The sequence below is a fragment of the Halichoeres trimaculatus genome, unplaced genomic scaffold (assembly GCF_033239565.1).
Source record: "Halichoeres trimaculatus isolate MK-OKI-2021-1 unplaced genomic scaffold, fHalTri1.1 fHalTri1_scaffold_19, whole genome shotgun sequence".
Classification (NCBI taxonomy): Eukaryota; Metazoa; Chordata; class Actinopteri; order Labriformes; family Labridae; genus Halichoeres; species Halichoeres trimaculatus.
Genome location: NW_027437197.1, coordinates 11,578,857 through 11,596,644, shown reverse-complemented (window position 1 = coordinate 11,596,644; position 17,788 = coordinate 11,578,857). Strand labels below are relative to the sequence as shown.

Here is a 17,788-nt window from a genome sequence, read left to right as displayed (position 1 = left end):
CATTTGTCTCTTGCTGGCTGCTATCATAAAATTCAGGGTTTCTTAAGATGTCTGGAGGCCAATTAATCGCCTCTACTTTCATCTTTACCTACCTCTGATACAGTCGCTCAGCTCGTTAAGCAGCTGGAACAGGTCACATTCTATTTTTATTTTTGTTTCATCTGTGAATCAGAAAACCATGCTTTCATCAGTTTTGTCAATTTCTGTTTTTCAAAATAATACAGTAACTGGGAAAGGAATCCAGCTAGGGTTGAGTTAGGGTTATTAACTATTAAAAGAAATGAGAGGGCATTAATTCATTCTTTCAATATTTTTATGTATTTATTTTCTTATGACATATATTCTTTGTTGAAATGTATGACACAATTAGGCACAAAGAGTAATTCAAAACACTTGACTTTAAAAACATTTTCACCATCAATTCATTGGCTGTTTGATCCATTTCTCTTGACATCTTCCTCTAGTTTTTTTTGTTGAATAACTGAAGTTTGATCAGCCGCCAAACATATGTTAGCTTCTGCTCAAAACTGGATTCAATTGCCATGGTTTCCTGAAGGACCAAAGTGTTTGACAAATACAAATTCAGCAGAATGATAATGTAAAATTTGGACTTTGGACCAAAAATTTTGTTTATTAGCTTAAAGTTGTCATTGTACCATCACTTACTTTGAGCTTGAGTCTGACATCTGGCACTCAGGTCACATTGGACGTGACTTTACCGCAGCAATGACTTAAGTCCCAGTGGCTCTTATCTGAGTCATGTTAAAACAAAATGTTACACCAGGGGCTGTGCTCTGCCCGGCTGACCTCATAGCCTAGACGTGAGGGTAAAGTCTACTCAGTTTTGAAGAGAAAAAAGCTTCTCTTATCATGACTCATTCACGTCATGATAATAGAAATCATCTTTAGAGCTACATATTTGTTTGGATCTGTGGAACCATATCTGTAACCAAGCTGTATGGAAAATGGCAATGGCTGTCCACTTAATTTCAGATACATAAGGATAGAGGAAATACATACAGACAGTATGTGCATGCAGCTTTTTGACCCCAAACAGATAAATATACTATGACTTGACTGGCTTTTTGAGTTAAAATCTTTCAGAAGTTTAAGTGAATAACATTAGAATCAAACTTAAGTTTATGGCAGCAGTTGCAGAATGAGTGTGGTATGTTTTTGTGGAGAATAGGGAAAAGGACAAGAAAAATGCGGCAACAAGCTGTGTTGTTATACCCATTTCTTCCGAAAATCTCTTAAAAAAAAACTACAATATTTAAATCTGTTATTGGAAACATTTTAGACCAGAAGAGTATGAATAGAAAAAAAAATATATCGCATGAGTCACTGCTTTGGAAAAGGTGTCACTGCAGCAGTATCTGCACCTGCGTCAACTATACCGTCTGACTCATAAAAATAAAAAACAATCTTCACGGATGTGTGGTATGCCTATGTTGGCCTTACAGATAAGGGTCAAAGTTGGGAGCTAAAACAGCTCAGGGCATAAAGATAAAATGGATACTGATGCTGGAGGTGTGGATGCTATGAGCACTTCAACTCAAAACAGCTGCATTAGTCAGAGCAGTCGTCAATCCCAGAAGCTACCAGTTGCAAAGAAAGGCCAGAGGTTGCAATCTTCTCTGCCAACATTTATGGTGTTTGAAATAAATGTCTTTGGCATGAGCTGATATCAATATAAAGACCAAGTAAGGTGATCTGGGATGATTCTTTAGTGAAGAGTTGGAGATAAATCACGTAGGGTTGTGTCACAGGAAGTTTTATAGAGTGGAAAGAAGGTTGATAGAAGTATTTTTTTTACATATGTCAATCACAGCAAGGTGAAGACCAGTGGTCTTAGGAGCCTGAACATACCCACATATTTGTTTGTTTGCTTCTCAACTACTCAATCTAACAGGGTTGTTGTAAAATGCCTCGATCAATGCCTCCATCTAGTGGTGAGTTAGAAAACATTTGAAGTCCCACAAATACTGTATGAGTACAATGCTCACAGTGGCAAAAAAATTTGGCCATAATGGATACCTTAAAAAGATAACTTCAGCTTATTAATTATAATGAAGCATCTGAATTCATCTAAGAAAGCACCATCTGGATGCCAACATGTTTTTAGCATCCGTTCTTTCTTAGACCAGGGTGAGAAATTCATGATTTGTTTAAATATTTGTTTGATCTTTTCCCAGCTGGGGTTATCCTGGCATCAAGTCAGCATAGCTAAGAGTAAAAACAGGGAACTGTTGACCTTGCTTAATGAAACAAAAGGAACACGCATTTCACTTACTATGCTAGGTCAGGCTAACAAGCCTCCTGCTTCAGCAGCTTTGTATTCAGTGTATGAATATTATCAATTTATTCAACCACCCACAAGACAATCAAACAGCAGTGCTTTTCAAATGTGGAAAACTTAGTATTCATTAAAAAAACAGAGGGTTCAGCTTCATACATGAGTACAGTAACAAACATCTCAAATGCTTCCTCGTCTTTTGATACAGCTCTTCAAAAACATTAAGAGTAAATAGTTAACAAACACACGTAAATAACACAAAAAACTGAGAGGCATCAGACCTCCTCTGGTTTGCAGGCAAGAAGGTAAAAATACTTCACAGCCACCTCCACTTCTGTGTCTTCAGAGGTCACCTTCATTATAGACATCAACCTGAAGGGAGGAACGAAGGAGATTACACCTGACTATATATAGATGTGTGTGTGCATTACTTCCATAGTTCTAAATTACTTTTAGCTGTGCATCAGAGGATGTAGTTGTGACAACATGCATATCAGTTTCAGGATATGCAAGATTTTTTTATTACACATTTTCTTCATATATTATTAATCATTTATATACTAAAAGTAGAATTTTTGGTCCAGCACAACAAATACTGTGTACTTATAGTATGTTATATTAATGGATGTTTACTTTTGACGGGTGTCTTGTGAGAGTCTGCCAGCTTTCTGTGGGTCTTCTCTCAGGAAACGCTGATAACTTGAGAAAGACTCGATAAACCCCATGTAGCTGCTTAGAGGCATGTTTTTTTTCACCCACACACTGTCTTGCCTGTAATTCATAATAAGAAAGATACAGAGGATAATTTACACTCTGTTTTTTAACTTATGGTATGTGTGTGTAAATGTTATTACCATAATAAATTTGCTGCAGCACCTTACACAAGCTGTCACTCACCACTCCTTGTCAGGGTAGGGGAGGGAATTGTAGGCCTCTCTGTACAGCTCTATGGAGTTTGCCCCAAGGTGAGGGCTGCGGTAAGGTTTGAGGGCTTCATAGAACTGATTGAAACCAAAGACAAAAAGGACAAAAAGTGAGGACAAGAGATTAATAATCGCATGACTTAGTGGAGCCTTAAAGTTGATTAATATTCTGATTTTTTCCCCCAAATGTTCACATTGTTTATTTGAGCTGTGAATTGCAACCCAAAAGGATGCACTCAAAGGAAATAATATGGTTTACCTAAAACACCCCACTAGATGGTGCTGTTGGTTGTTTTCCATTTGAGGCAGTCAATTATTCTGGCCAAAAACCTCCTAATGAGTCATACATGGATGTCTTAAATGGTAATAGTGGCATTCAGTATATGTCCTTTCTACCATCAGAACTGAAAACATTTGTTCCAACTTGATTAGGAACTTGAGAGGTTATATAAGTCGTGGTTGAAAATAGGTGTGGGAAAAAAATATCCACAAGCAACAGGTTTTAACCCTGATTCGTACATGATTTGTACATCAGCAGACATCAGGAATCATAACTTTAGACTTTCAGAGACTACATGTAAGGAGAGTTTAACTGTTGTCAAACCCTATCATCTGTTTTTGTACGTGCATCTGTATGTGTCATTGCATGATAAATTCTCTGGAGTGAAAATCTTGTTGTTACCTCTTTGCAGACATCGTTGAGTGCCTGTGAGCAGCAGTCTCGGTAGCTGAGCTCCATGTCGATGGTATAGTTCAGCAAAGCCAAGCAGCCACGAGGCTTCAGGACTCTGTGGGCCTCTTCCAGAAAGCGTGGTCGGTCGAACCAGTGGAAGGCAGACATGGCAGTCATCAAGTCAACTGAGCTGTCAGCAAATGGTAACTCCTCTGCAATACACTGTCTTCAGATGAAACAGTGGTAACAGTGGAGTCAAAAATGTGGTCACTGAATAGGGACAGTGAAGAAATTTCAGTAATTAGCTTTAATACTTTCATACAAGAGATTTTAACATGCGGAAGGACACAGCTGCTGACAGAAAGAAGTTTGGAAAAGCATCTGATATTGATCCTGTTACAGTCTGATGGTTAGTCTTATGCTTCACCATATTACTGGGCCTTGACAGCTCATACATAATTATGTAATATGCACAATCTGCTCTGTTATGTTGAAAACAAAATAATGTTTCATCAAACAAATAATCAACATATAAACAAAAATTGAAGACATTACCAAAACACTATTTTTTTTTTCCAAAAGAGAGAAAAAATGTCTTAAATTTATTAGAATGGCGTCAAATTTTTAAGAATAAACCGGAAAAAGAGAAAAAAATCATAAATTTTTGAGGTTTCTCTTATTTGGGAATACAACAACAAATATTTTAGGAATGAATTTGTTATTGCAAGGAAGATGTAATTAAAGTAAAAGATATCATAGGTAAATGGAGTTACAGTTTTATGAGAAAGACATTTCAGTTACAGGCTGGTTATTCAAGCTGTAGGCTTTACCAACATTAAAGCGATATAAGAGGAGAAGCCAGGGAAAAACTTGTCGTTTTAAAACTAGACTAGAGGAGTTATTATTTTAACACATTGGATGTTATTTTGACTTTTATCTTTTTTTTCCTGTGGCACAGAAGCACTCAGAGGGATTTCCACTACTTTTTGACTGCTCATTCACCCAATGAATGTGCTTAACTGCATGACCGACTCTCACTGGACAAAGGTCACATTGTTCCTGCTTTGGCCTATATTCAACAAAGCAGCTTGACTCTAAGAGCTACACAAATTATTTGGTTTTCAAAACACTGCATTTCATTGTGTATTTTGCTGAACTCTTTTATTCTAAACACTGTCAACACAAGAGGCACAAGAGGATATCAGAGTGCATTTAATCTGCAGCTCTTTTTTCTTATTCACAAAGTAGGAAAAAATCATCCTTGGCATACCTGTATGTAACATTAGGTTTCTTGGCATGCTGCAAAGCCACTTCCAGCTGTGCAGGGCTAACGTCAGTCCCCACCACAGAGGAAAAGTGTTTGGCCAGCAGCACTGTGCCCTGTCCTGATCCACAACCAACATCCACAGCCAGCTCATAGGGACCCCCACTCTGACACAATATGGTTAACAGACGACATCATTTCTAAGTTACATCTGCCAGATATAGTTTTCCCATTAAATGCACAAGTCTGGTATCAGCTTTCAAAATTTACTTACATGTTTTTTCAAGAAGTCTATCAGCTGTTGTATGAGATGATCTGCTGGCGAGATCCTGTACTTCCAGTAGGAAGAAGCATGCTCTTTGCCTTCAAACAGTCGGTAAGCCATAGCCACTGGATTCAAGTCTGACAAGCCTTTCTAGCAAGCAGTAAGTTCTGAAGTTATGTGTTTTTACTGGATTAAAGAGGCGTCCCTTTCTCTTGGCTGCACTACAACCAAGGACAACTTGTTACTGCCTGGATTCCGTAACATTCCACACACACACACACACACACACACACACACACACACACACACACACACACACACACACACACACACACACACACACACACACGCACACAAAAGAGGGAAACAGTGGGGTGTCTGGGAAATAGGAGGTCTCTTTCGCTTCTCCTTTCACTGGTACATGCTTTGCCTGACAATGAGGGCTTCTAAAGGGACGGACCGTTTTATGTTACACTGAATATGCTTTTACACTGTAATGTGTACATAAAAATTAGAAAATCACTTTACAGCTGGAGAATAAAGGCTTCAATGGGTCATTGTATTGTCTTTTTTTGTATTTTCTTTAAAAGACAGCATCGGAGGGAAACACAGTTTACAGCGAGTGGAATTAGATAAGAGAAAAATCAGCATTAAAAAACAACTTATTTTAAAAGGTATGTTTTCAAAAAAGTTGTGTTACCTTCTGTAATAAAACTAATGATAAGTCCCCTTTGTGTTGCAAAATCATTCTTAGGTGGTGCTTAAAACAAAAAATAAGAGAGTGGAGAAATACCCAACAATGTTGTAACAAAGTAACGTTTTTTGACGGACTTGTTGTCTTTTATTACTCAGTTTTTTCCACTACTCTATCCTAGCCAGGACACTGACCCCCTGAGAAAGAGCAGAGATTAACAAAGGGGCATTGAAGCAGTTAAAACAAGTAAATGGGCCACCAGCTGTGCCATGTAGAGTTTTTGCCTGAAAACATTCAACTTCGCTTGTCAACCAAAGCATCAACGAAGCACCCCCTCTGTGAAACAACGGTTGTCAGCCTGCTTGAATTTATTTTTCCAGTTATGTAACCTCCCTACGTGCATCCAAGAAGACTTCAGGGAATCAGCTGTTCTATTGCAGAACACTTGAGGGATAGATTCAACGTAAATCAAAACTTGTTTTTAAGACAAACGAAATGTGGGGAACAAAAAAGTCAGCTGTAGAAACTTGTAGAAACTTAACTTCCCCATGATGAATCATTGTGGTTTGGATGCTAAGACACAGAAGTATTCTTGCTTTATTCCCATCTCACTGTCAGCAGAGGTCACACCCATCTCTTCCAGAAACCTGTAAGCCCAAAAAGTTAATTTATAAAATGAAATGATGGAGAACACATGCTTAACTATGATCGGAGATAAGGTCTTAGTGTTTGGGTTTATGTGTGGTGGAATAACCTTTTCTGAGTGTTGAGCAGCAGGTTTCGAGCACAGTGGAAATCTTTGGCCTGGTAAAGTTGGTACATGGAGAAGGACTCGATGAAACCTACAAAGTTGCTTACCGAGATAGTTGAGTTCACTGGAATGCACTCTACTCTGTGGATATGGAAAACAGGGAGCAAGAAAAGTCTGTCATTATTGGCTCCAAAATTGCAATCACTTCTCTGCACTGATGACTCACTTGAATCCTAAAGGGAATGTTGTTTTTGAAGTGTAAAAAGTAAGTGTGCCCAAGTGGATCTTGGTCATAATCCAGCAAATTATTTTGCAGCTGTGTCAAAGGTTTGAGGTGTAATAAGCGTTTGGGTGGTAGTTACCTCTCTTTGTCTGGAAATGGGATGGCTGAATAGAGCTCTTCTAACTTTCCATTTGCAATGGCCACTTGATCTCTTGTGTAAGGTAACAGCTGCTGCTTTACCTGACAATGAGAGCGTATAAATGTTTGACTATTGCATGCATGCTGTCTGACTGAAGGTCACCAGTTTTAGGCAGTGACTGACAAAGGAGACTATAAATTTTACACTTTGCAAAGTCATGGTTCTGGCTGGATTGGACATTCTGGTGGGACAGTTTTTGACAGTGTTTGACAGCAAAAAATAAATACGAGTTGGCTAATAGGTGTGTTAGCCCAAGGGTTAGCGCTACACATTTTTGCATGATTGCATTAAGTTGGTTTACGCTCACCTCCTCATAGATTTTGTTGAGTCGCTCTCCACAGTCCTTGTAGAAAAGTATAGTGTTGCAGTCAGTGAAGCCCAACAGAGCAATACATCCCTGAGGTTTTAGAACCCGACTTGCCTCTGCCAGAAACCTTGACTGATCAAACCAGTGGGCAGCTGATGCTGCTGTCAACAAGTCAACAGAGCAGTCAGGAAAAGGAAGATCTTCTGCTGTTCCCTTCCTACAGATTCAATAAACAGGTCATGGCACAAAATGTTTATAATCTTGCATTTTTCTTGAAGAGTGGTATCTTGTACACTCCTACCTGTATGTGATGTTAGGATACCCTGGCACACCCCTGGCCTCCTCAAGTTGACACTCACTGATGTCAATGCCTACCACTTCCTGGAAGTGTGGCGCAATCAGCCGGGAGTTCTGACCTGTCCCACATCCTAGGTCCACTGCCCTCACATGTGGCTGTCCCTTCTGAAGACCACAATAGATTAGCAGTACTTGTCACCAAGTTCAATGATACAGACTTTTTAGTGCACTTCTGTTCACCAAGTAGACAGGTACTATAAGGCTTATAAATGCAATGAGAAAAGCAGATTGATTTATGTGTGGTTTATTTACCTTTCGGTCCAGATACTCAAGAATAACGTTCTTGACCTCATCAGGAGGAGTAAAGCGATACTGCTGGTAGATGGAAGCATGCTCCTTTCCCTCAAACAGCCTGTGTGTCATGATTTTCTTAATTCTCTCCAGTTGACAACTTCAATTACAGAGTCTCCTTTGTCTTCCTTTATTGCTCCTCTATCTTGTTTGTAAAACAAAAAACTGTCTTCTGCCCGAACACTCTTGTCTCAGCTTGACCCTGGACCCACATCCACAGGTGTAGTCTCCCAGTTTTAAGGCAAGAGCCAAGTATCAAACTACAAACATGCACAGTCAAAAGAGCGACAGAGATTATATGATAGTCTACTTTCAGTCAACAAAAAAGATATTTCTTACAAGTTCAGAGCTGACCTGCATGTGGAGTCCAGCCAGCTCAGCTGCAGATTAACAATAAGCAACAGAGGCAGGGCCTCTAGTTTAACCCTGTCATGGCCAGACACAGCGACTGGGTATTACATAGCTACATATTAACATAGCATGGTATCTTTTGTGAAAGTTTAACGTAACACACATAAAATCTATGAAGTTGTACTTCTTTAGATGCACAGCAGAATGTTAAGCATTAACTTCACGAGTCATATATCAAAACAAGTGTGTCTTGGCTGTTTGTTAACTCAAAGTGTTGATTTTAAAGAGTTGATCTGCCATCTTTTCTCTCTGTATAACTTTGACATTATCTGTCAGTGAACAAGGTTTTTATCATGGTTGGTAACAAGGTTCTTCACAGGCTTTTTTGAACTTTGAACTGCCTTTATTCTTCTGGTGAAACAGAGTCACTGCAATGGAAAGCTTTTTAAAAGTCATTTTCTCCTAAATATAATAGTTCCTATGGGGGAACTGCATACCAGACTTTGTCAAGGTTTTTTCCTTAAATGTTTTTAATCTCATGTGTAAAGTTTCAGTTTGCTGATTGTTGATCTGAGTTAGGTTGTGGATTGCATAAAATCCTGACTACCTGTAGTGTAAGAGTTGCCCAGCAGAACGACCGATTTGAATCTCAGAAATTAAACTGAAGTAAACAGAAAGAAAAGGACTACCCTTACCTATAATGTTTCCCCTCACAATGTTGATTTTGGGGCCTAAATTTTAAGGAAGAAGTGTAGTCGTTTAATTTTTGTAAATTAACTTGGGGTCACCCTGGTTTGTAAATGATAACATGTTTACTATCTTATATGTCAGGGACCTCATTCTGCTTTGCCTTTAAGGTAAAAAGTTCAAATAGCTGTTTCACAGTAGAAATTTTGTCCTTTTTTCACAAATACACAAAGGACTAAAAACATCAATGGATGGAACCACTGTGTCAGTCTTTAGTATTTTTTTAAGGCCCTGACTGGCTGTTTGCCAAAACCTGTTGTTCATCCTCTTGACCCTTTGCTCAACTGAAAAACCTCTTTGTTTTTCACTTCACCCATAGTGCGCCTCCAGGGTGGCAGGGCGCGTTTAATTGCACTCCAGGGAGAGTGAAGATAATGACCTGTTGACCATATCCAACATAATTACTCTGTATTATTATGCTAAAAGAAGCACAGTTTACAGCTCTCCATCCCAGAGGCTCTCATTAGTCTTTACATCATACAGTATTGCAACAGCGGCATCAAGGTTAGGCACATTGAATGTATTTTCATACACTTCTTTGATTTCACTGAATTAAGCTGTTAAGTGTTTTTTCCACTGCTGGTGAAAACAGGTAAGGCCCATTAGAGATTTGTAGAAATGAACCGAAATGTAACAACAACCAAAAGTGGGACTTTTTGTTTTATTAAATTATTTAATTACATTTCAGGCTCAGCACTTTTGTGACATTATCGACCAGTTTTAACTTTTAAGGTTCTTATTGATTTTTTTAAAATGTTCAACTACATTTTGGGTTGTTGTCACACATGAGGCTCTAACAAGGCCTACTCACAACACTGATTATGTGACCCCAATGACTTGCAGGAACTATGACAAAGAGCCTGCTTTCGACAGCCACTGAGAACTAAAGACTTTTAATGTCATCAAAATGAAAATTTCACCCACACCGTCAAATGTAACTTGTTGTTTCAAAGTAAACATTTGAGTGAAAGGGCTGTCTTAAAATTTTTAAGTTAGCTGGCAACAGAGCCTGATAGTAATACTGTATTAATACTGTAGATTGGATTACAGCTATTGAATGCGAAATAACAGGAAAATACTGGCAACCTTGCTTTTGCTGTTATTTTACAGCAAATTATTTTTGTCATGATGGCCTTTTGTAACCATGAAGGAGGAGGGAGAAAAAGTACATACAAGTTACTGCTGTATATTGAGATGTTGCACAGGGGGCACAGGCTGTTCATGCTTCATGTCAATGACCAGCTGTCATGTCTGCCCTAACCCTCACCCATCAACACATCTCATTTATTAGCATAAACATTAAATTAATTGTAAAAACCATCCTAGCATTTATAGTTTCTTCACAATGACCCTTCAAAGGTCATGATGATTTTCAACTCTCTGAGCCATTTAACATTGGTGTGTATTGGACGGAATGTTTCAGCTTAGACTGGGAGATTCAAACGACAGACTGGGGAGAGGGGGAAACAAGAGGGGAAACTTCTGGGTAAACTGCTCTCTTGGCCATATTTTTTGAGCTATCAACACAAATAAGCCCTCAAAATGTAGGGAGGCTTGTCCTGCTTCTGACAAAGTGGTTTTTAAAGCAAAAGGATGGAGCACTTTTTCACAAAATGGCCAACTGTCAGGGCGAAGTCAGCTCCGGCACCCACGTACTCCAATGTTAATTCCTGAGGGATTTTCTCAGAGATCAGTCAAATTTCCCTCATCTATCTATCGCTGTCATGGGCGTATTTCTGCATCTTCAGACATGAATTTTATGTGGACAGCTTCCTCAGGGTCTCAGGAATCCTACGGTGTGATCATTTTTCTGATCGGCCCTTTGGTTTTGTCACAGTTGTAGGCAGTTTGACACCCTGATTTCAGTGGAAATGTATTGGGAATCAACAGACTACACCAGCTCTCTGATGGCAGTTGGTAAACAATGATCACCATGGCAACATCTGGCTTCAGATGAGCCTCAGCTGACAGGCTTACATGATTAAAAACTCACTCACAGGACACACAGGATTTCAAGAGATAAGACTTGCAATATTCCTCAGCCAGGTCATTATTTCCATAAATATTCTTTAAAATTTAATTCATTCCTTCGAATTTTGAAAAGATGCAGCCATTTGAACTTTAAATTCATTTATCCATTCCATTGATTCATCCATTCATTTCCTTTCATCCAAGAGTTAATGGGGGGCTTATTCAGCACTCTGCATTAGCAGTTGAGCGCAAGCTTTGACAGGAATTATTTCAACCATTTTCAGACATAAATTCAGTCATTCATGTTCAGCATTCTCCATTAGCAGTTGAGCACAAGCTTTTCAAGACTTAATTTAAATATTTTCAGACATAACTTCAGTCATTCATGTTCAGTATTCTGCTTTAGCATTTCAGTGCAAGCCTTTCATGACTTCTTTTTTCCATTTTCAGACATATCTTCAGTCATTCATGTTCAGTATCAGCATTAGCAGTTCAGCGCAAGCTTTTTAACACTTCATTTATCCATTTTCAGACATAACTTCAGTCATTCATGTTCAGCGTTCTGCATCAGCAGTTGAGCGCAAGCTTTTCAGGACAATTTCAACCATTTTCAGACATATTTTGAGTTTTTCATGTTCAGCTTCCTGCATTAGCAGTTCAGCGCAAGCTGCTTCAGCATTCTGCATTCACAGCGCAATTTCTTCAGAAATTGCTTTTCTAGTTTTGCATCCATGTGCTGTACTCCAACCTACAGTATTATGGTGTTTTTACAGTGTAGTAAAATGTTTTATAGAGTAGAAGTTAAGTAGCAAATTGAACTCAACAAAAAAATTAGGTTTACATACAAGGTTAGACAACTTGATAGATCTTCAACAAAGTTTGAATGAAATGGACTAAACAAATGTAAAAAGATGATGTGTTTTGAAAGTGGACCACATGTCTGTGGTGTGAATGTGACCTAATAACAGATGGTAGAAATAATCATTTTTTCATGTTGATGAGCTAGGCTGCTTTTGCCTGTCACAAGAGGCATCACTCTCTTTGATAACAAACAAATAAATAAATCAGTGAATAAATATAATTCCTCTCAGGAATTAAATTTAAAAATGGGGAACAATATAATAAAGTGGTGGTGTTGTTCTTGATATTAAGCCATTTGTTGGAAACATATATTGTTTAAAAAGTGTTTATTTCAAATCATTAGATGCGCTTGTTACCTATACCATGTGTAAGCCATATTATAATGAATACAGTAGAGTGATGATGTGTTTTGCATACGAATTAGCATTATTTCCCCATGGATGCATAATGATCACTGCGGTGTCGTAGTGACAAGTTAAAGAGTCTCCCGCTTCTCCTGTGAACCTGCAGAAGTTACCTGTCATGCCACAGACCATGCACACACACACAAACACACAGCAGCAGCACGCATGCAGGAGCAATGCAACTGATACCGTGATCTGATATATTTTGACATTCATTGCTGTTGACTTGTCAGAGATATTTATTTTTTTGTGCTTGTGCATGTTTTTTAATACATGTTTTCTATTTTCTGTCACCAGTTTGTGTCACTGGCTTTCAACTGCATCATGATCTGGCTATAACTTTTCTGTTCTTTGTCACACTACCTGAGACACTGTATAAGGTTTAAATGGAAAACAACACTCATCCCCTTTACTTTAACCTCACAATGTTTCAGAATATAGGAAACTACCGCTACCCAGCGTTTGTGTTATGCTTCCTGTTGTGTGCTTTCATCATCTCTGCAAATCTTTTAATAATTGTGGTCATTTCAAGAGAGAAGGCCTTGCAAACACCTATGTATATTTTTATCATGTGTCTCTCTATTAACTCTTTGTATGGCTCTGCAGGCTTCTTCTTCAGATTCTTGAGGGACATTTTGTCTGGCAGTCATCTGATCTCACGGCCAGCTTGTTTAATTCAGGTCTATGTCATTTACACCTACGCCTCCTATGAACTCACCCTTTTGGGCATCATGGCATATGATCGGTATGTTGCTGTGTGTCAACCTTTACATTATCACACCAAAATAACCTTCAAAGTTGTCTCTGTTTTGGTGGTCTTTGCATGGCTCTATCCAGCCTTTTCTGTTGGGATCTGTGTTTACCTGGCTTCCAGGCTCCCATTGTGTGGAAATAAGATACCAAAGGTTTTCTGTGCAAACTGGAATGTTGTAAAACTGTCCTGTATAGATACTAGTCTAAATAACCTTGTTGGGATGTTTGTGTCTGTATCCACTGTTTTCCTGCCCCTTGCTTTTGTCTTGTACACATATGCAAGGATTATTTTCATCTGTAGAAAACGCTCTGCAGAGTTTAAGAGCAGAGTCATCCAGAGCTGTCTACCACACATTGTGACTTTTGTTAATTATTCAATCACTGTGTTCTGTGATGTTTCTCTCAGTAGAGTGAATCTGGAGGAGCTGAATCCATTTTTGGCTGTGATTTTATCACTGGAGTTTGTTGTGATTCCTCCCATTCTGAATCCTCTGGTATATGGTCTGAAATTACCAGAAATTAGAAAAGTTATTTTGAAAACATTATCTTGCTCAAAATCTGACATAAAAGATAAATGCTTAACACCAGGATAACCTAACTGGTTATCCCTACTTTTCTGTTTTGTTTTGTTTTTTTGTAGGCGTTGACTCTTCTCTCATCTTGAATGAAAAATTTCTCACCTCAACACCAACATACTGTGCTGCAGCAGGGCTAAGTTTCATATATTATTGACTCAATCTGTGATTGAAAGCTTTTAATGGGCGAAGAGATGTATCTTTATGACTGCTTTGTTGAATAACTGACTTTTTGAAATGAAAGCTGCTATAACCCAGCAGAAATAAATGAAGGTAGCCTTTCTTCTGAAAAGAAACTGGATTTTTCCTCACATCTCAATAATAATTTTTGAGACATTGAAGAAAACTGTTTGGATTAATAGGAAACAGGTCTGTTTGCTCTTTCTCTGCTTTTATATTTTTTCAATATTGACTTGTTCAGTAAAGTTTATATCAATTTTTAACCACAACATGAGTTATATAATTTTTAAATGGATTTACTTGGCCTGCAGGTAACAATGGATTAGGAAGAAGTGAGTTTTTATTGAGTATGGATATAGATCTTGCATGGTCCAGAAATGCTTATGACTATTTAAAAAAAAAAAAAAAGTTTTGAAAACATATTCAAAATGGGAATTTTGATTTTAAATAGGTATGAGTGTAAAATTAATAGAACACTGTGAGGAGTCAGTTTTACGCATTTTGTGAGGGTGTGAACAAAGAATCCCTCACCCTGCAGCACCATCTGTTTCATATTGTGCCTTTAACTATGGCCTGTTCTAAATGAAGCTTTAGAGTCAGATTGCCAATTCAATGCTCTGCTCTGACTGTTAGAAACAAACCCAAACAAAGGGAATGTTATTGAGTCTATCCTTGAGATTCCTAACAGAGAAAACTAGGGATAAATAAGTTTAGATGATAAAATAAGCACTTGTTAGAATGAACTTGGGAACAAATGTTGCCTTGGCGGTTATGTTTAATTATTCACTGAAAGCTATTTATATGCTCACTAAGTTACAATACACAAGGAATAATGCCTCTTCTTCTTGGTTGTGCTGATGGTCTCTCTCCCTCGATAGGCTTAAAGCTGTTTGTCTGGGTATGAGTCCTGCAGTTGCAAGCACAACATCTTGTGCTTGCAACTTCAATGCTTCAAGGGACTTTAACATAAGAATAAATAGCACCCCCTGTTGGCTAACTTCATCTTCACTGAACTCACACCTTGTGACATAATTTTCATCTTGATGACAAACTTTTCATTCATGAATCACTTGCTGCGAAGATGGAAGAAAATGCAGGTATATAAACTTTTTATTTGTACTTCTTTTCATCTAATCTACGCTGTAGCCTTTGCTGGAGGTCTTCAAAGCCCTTTTGTCCCAAAGCAGAACCCCACATATTCAGCTTACCTGAATAAAGAACTTAATTCCCACTTCCTTTCTGAAAAGTTCATTTATTGGTTGTTAAGTTGCAAAAGGTTTTTACATTTATTTCAGTCACTTTTAAATCATTGATGAAAATAAAAATAGGAAAGGTTGTTTGAATTAAAAGCCAAAGAGAATTAGCAGAGATGGCAAAAGTATCCGGATACCTTACTTGAGTAGAAGTGAAAATACCTATGTAAAAAAAAACAACTTCAGTAGGAGTAAAAAGTACTGATGCAAATATCTACTCAAGTAAAAGTACAAGTTACAGGCTCTGAAATTTACCCAAAAGTAGTTTTAAAAGTAAAAAGCATTTCAATTGCACAATTCCTTGGCTGCAAAGTTATTAAACACAGGATATTTCATAAGGAATCTACTTTAGCACTGTTATTGTTGGAACAAACACTACCTGCCAAGTATCCTAATGTACTTTACTAAATGATCATTTAAGCATTTGTATTGTAAACTAAAGGTTAACACATCAAACTTCTTCACATTGAATTTTTGGCCAGGATTAGCTAAATTATGGCGTCATCAATCATGCTCATAGGCCCAACTCTTAATCAACCTTTTCATTAGCACATTTTCTTAATAGCACATCAGGCAACAATTGTTTTCTCACTGTACAGGTGTCATATTGTGAGTGACACCACACACGAATGCTTGCACACACTCACACAAGCACACACACACACACACACACACACACACACACACACACACACACACACACACACACACACACACACACACACACACACACACACACACACACACACACACACACACAGATAGTCGTGTCTCCTCCTGCATCTTTCAACAAGCCTCTTTTGAAAATGTAGGGGGTAGAAGGTACCGATATTTATGCTGAAAATGTGTCTGAATACAAGTAAAAATAGTAAGGGAATTAAATACATCTAAAAGTACAAAGTGCCAGAAAAAATCTTCATAAGTACAGTAATGGAGTATTTGTACTTTGTTACTTGCCATCTCTGGGAATAGAGCCGTAAAGTTTTGTTTTAATGATCATCTCGTGTTGTGTTCAGAGTCTGTATCCAGGTGATAAACACACAAGCTCTAATGATTGGTCGACATCAGCTGACGAAACATTGATAAAAAGGAGAGGACGCATTAAGACTGGGTTAAGGCCCAGAAGTATAGAAACATCTTGGCCCGATGGATAATTCCACAATGTTTTTCCTCTACGGTCTAAATGAGACAAAGAACTATCGCTCTCTAATATTCTCTCTCACTCTGCTTTGCTACTGTTTCATATGGCTGGTCAATTTAGTTCTAATTGTGACAATAATTATGGATAAAAACCTGCATGAACCAATGTACATTTTATTATGCACATTTTGTATTAATGGGCTTTACGGGTCTTCTGGTTTCTATCCGAAGCTTCTCTGGGATCTGCTGTCTCCCGTTCACATGATCTCATATCATGGATGTCTAATTCAGGCTCTGGTAATGTACACCTTTGCCTGCAGTGATCTGTCGATTCTTGCAGTCATGGCTTATGACAGATATGTGGCCATATGTCGCCCTCTGGAGTACCACTCTCTCATGTCAAAGCAGAGAGTGATGCAATTTGTTTGTTTCTCTCTGATAACGCCTTTTTTCATCATATCAACTAATATCTTTTTGACATCCAGGCTTAAGCTGTGCAGTCGTCACATTGCAAGACTATTTTGTGTGAATTGGATTATTGTTTCACTTGCTTGTTATCCTGCTGAAACGCTTCTTAACAACATAGTAGCATATATAACAATAATTTTCTATGTACTTCATGGTGTTTTTATAACTTGGTCTTACATCTATCTTATCAAAACATGTTTGAATTCCATTGAAAATAGATCGAAGTTCATGCAGACATGTGTGCCACATTTAATCTCCCTGATAACTTTCCTTGTGGTTATACTTTTTGATATTATGTACATCAGATATGGTTCAAAAGATATACCTCAAACTGTCCAGAACTTCATTGCAATGGAGTTTCTTGTCATACCTCCTGTAATGAACCCACTCATCTATGGTTTAAAACTAAAGCAAATTCAAAGCAAAATCCTAAATTTTGTTTATAGAAAAAAACAAATGAAAATGTGAAAAGGATTGATTTAAAGCAGTCAAATGGTTGATAGCACTACTGTTTGTGTCAGTAATGTTTTTTTGGCCTTAAGCTGTAGAAAATGTTTACATATTTTCTTTGTATAAAGTGTTTGAAATCACTTTTAAAAAGTGCTACAACTACTAAACAACAAAAAGAAAACACATCAAGTGTAATATATGACTGCAATCAACACTGTGGTTACTGTAACAAATGTTTCTAAGTTTTGCTGCTATTGAGTGTTTGAAACACTGTTATTTAAGAGAGGAATTGCATTAACTAAAGGTCACAGGTGAGTTAACTTTTTGTTTTATATTTTGTCATTTGCCCTGTCACAATCAAAGATGAATCAGGTTTGACTGACATTTTTATT

The 17,788-nt window shown here is 37.8% G+C and overlaps 4 protein-coding genes across 4 annotated transcripts; 2 read left to right on the top strand and 2 right to left on the bottom strand.

The window, feature by feature from the left end:
• Window positions 1-328: 328 nt before the first annotated feature.
• Window positions 329-5,565, bottom strand: LOC141808069 (putative methyltransferase DDB_G0268948). Its single transcript, XM_074694400.1, has 6 exons — window positions 5,431-5,565; window positions 5,163-5,323; window positions 3,902-4,118; window positions 3,194-3,297; window positions 2,930-3,067; window positions 329-2,668 (listed from the first exon to the last, which is right to left on the bottom strand). The coding sequence occupies exons 1-6, from the start codon at window positions 5,539-5,541 to the stop codon at window positions 2,572-2,574; spliced, it is 828 nt and encodes a 275-aa protein (XP_074550501.1). The 5' UTR covers window positions 5,542-5,565; the 3' UTR covers window positions 329-2,571.
• Window positions 5,566-6,627: 1,062 nt separating this feature from the next.
• On the bottom strand, window positions 6,628-8,603 carry LOC141808070 (putative methyltransferase DDB_G0268948). Its single transcript, XM_074694401.1, has 6 exons — window positions 8,205-8,603; window positions 7,897-8,057; window positions 7,596-7,812; window positions 7,229-7,329; window positions 6,870-7,007; window positions 6,628-6,762 (listed from the first exon to the last, which is right to left on the bottom strand). Exons 1-6 carry the CDS (start codon window positions 8,313-8,315, stop codon window positions 6,672-6,674), a joined length of 819 nt encoding a protein of 272 aa, XP_074550502.1. The 5' UTR covers window positions 8,316-8,603; the 3' UTR covers window positions 6,628-6,671.
• A 4,360-nt stretch (window positions 8,604-12,963) lies between these two features.
• Window positions 12,964-13,923, top strand: LOC141808653 (olfactory receptor 6N1-like). The gene has a single exon (XM_074695326.1). It carries the CDS (start codon window positions 12,964-12,966, stop codon window positions 13,921-13,923), a length of 960 nt encoding a protein of 319 aa, XP_074551427.1.
• A 2,561-nt stretch (window positions 13,924-16,484) lies between these two features.
• On the top strand, window positions 16,485-17,414 carry LOC141808610 (olfactory receptor 4P4-like). The gene has a single exon (XM_074695277.1). It carries the CDS (start codon window positions 16,485-16,487, stop codon window positions 17,412-17,414), a length of 930 nt encoding a protein of 309 aa, XP_074551378.1.
• Window positions 17,415-17,788: the final 374 nt, after the last annotated feature.

Bases quoted from the DNA above. Each gene is read 5' to 3' on its own strand.
- LOC141808069 (XM_074694400.1), bottom strand. From the start codon at position 5,541: ATGGCTTACCGACTGTTTGAAGGCAAAGAGCATGCTTCTTCCTACTGG. The intron at 5,324-5,430 runs GTAAGTAAATTT...ATATTGTGTCAG, and splicing joins TAGACTTCTTGAAAAAACAT to AGTGGGGGTCCCTATGAGCT. The intron at 2,669-2,929 runs GTAAACATCCAT...TCCTCCCTTCAG, and splicing joins TCACAAGACACCCGTCAAAA to GTTGATGTCTATAATGAAGG.
- LOC141808070 (XM_074694401.1), bottom strand. From the start codon at position 8,315: ATGACACACAGGCTGTTTGAGGGAAAGGAGCATGCTTCCATCTACCAG. The intron at 7,813-7,896 runs GTAGGAGTGTAC...TTGAATCTGTAG, and splicing joins TATCCTAACATCACATACAG to GAAGGGAACAGCAGAAGATC. The intron at 7,008-7,228 runs GTAACTACCACC...CCATATCCACAG, and splicing joins CCATTTCCAGACAAAGAGAG to AGTAGAGTGCATTCCAGTGA.
- LOC141808653 (XM_074695326.1), top strand. From the start codon at position 12,964: ATGGAAAACAACACTCATCCCCTTTACTTTAACCTCACAATGTTTCAG.
- LOC141808610 (XM_074695277.1), top strand. From the start codon at position 16,485: ATGGATAATTCCACAATGTTTTTCCTCTACGGTCTAAATGAGACAAAG.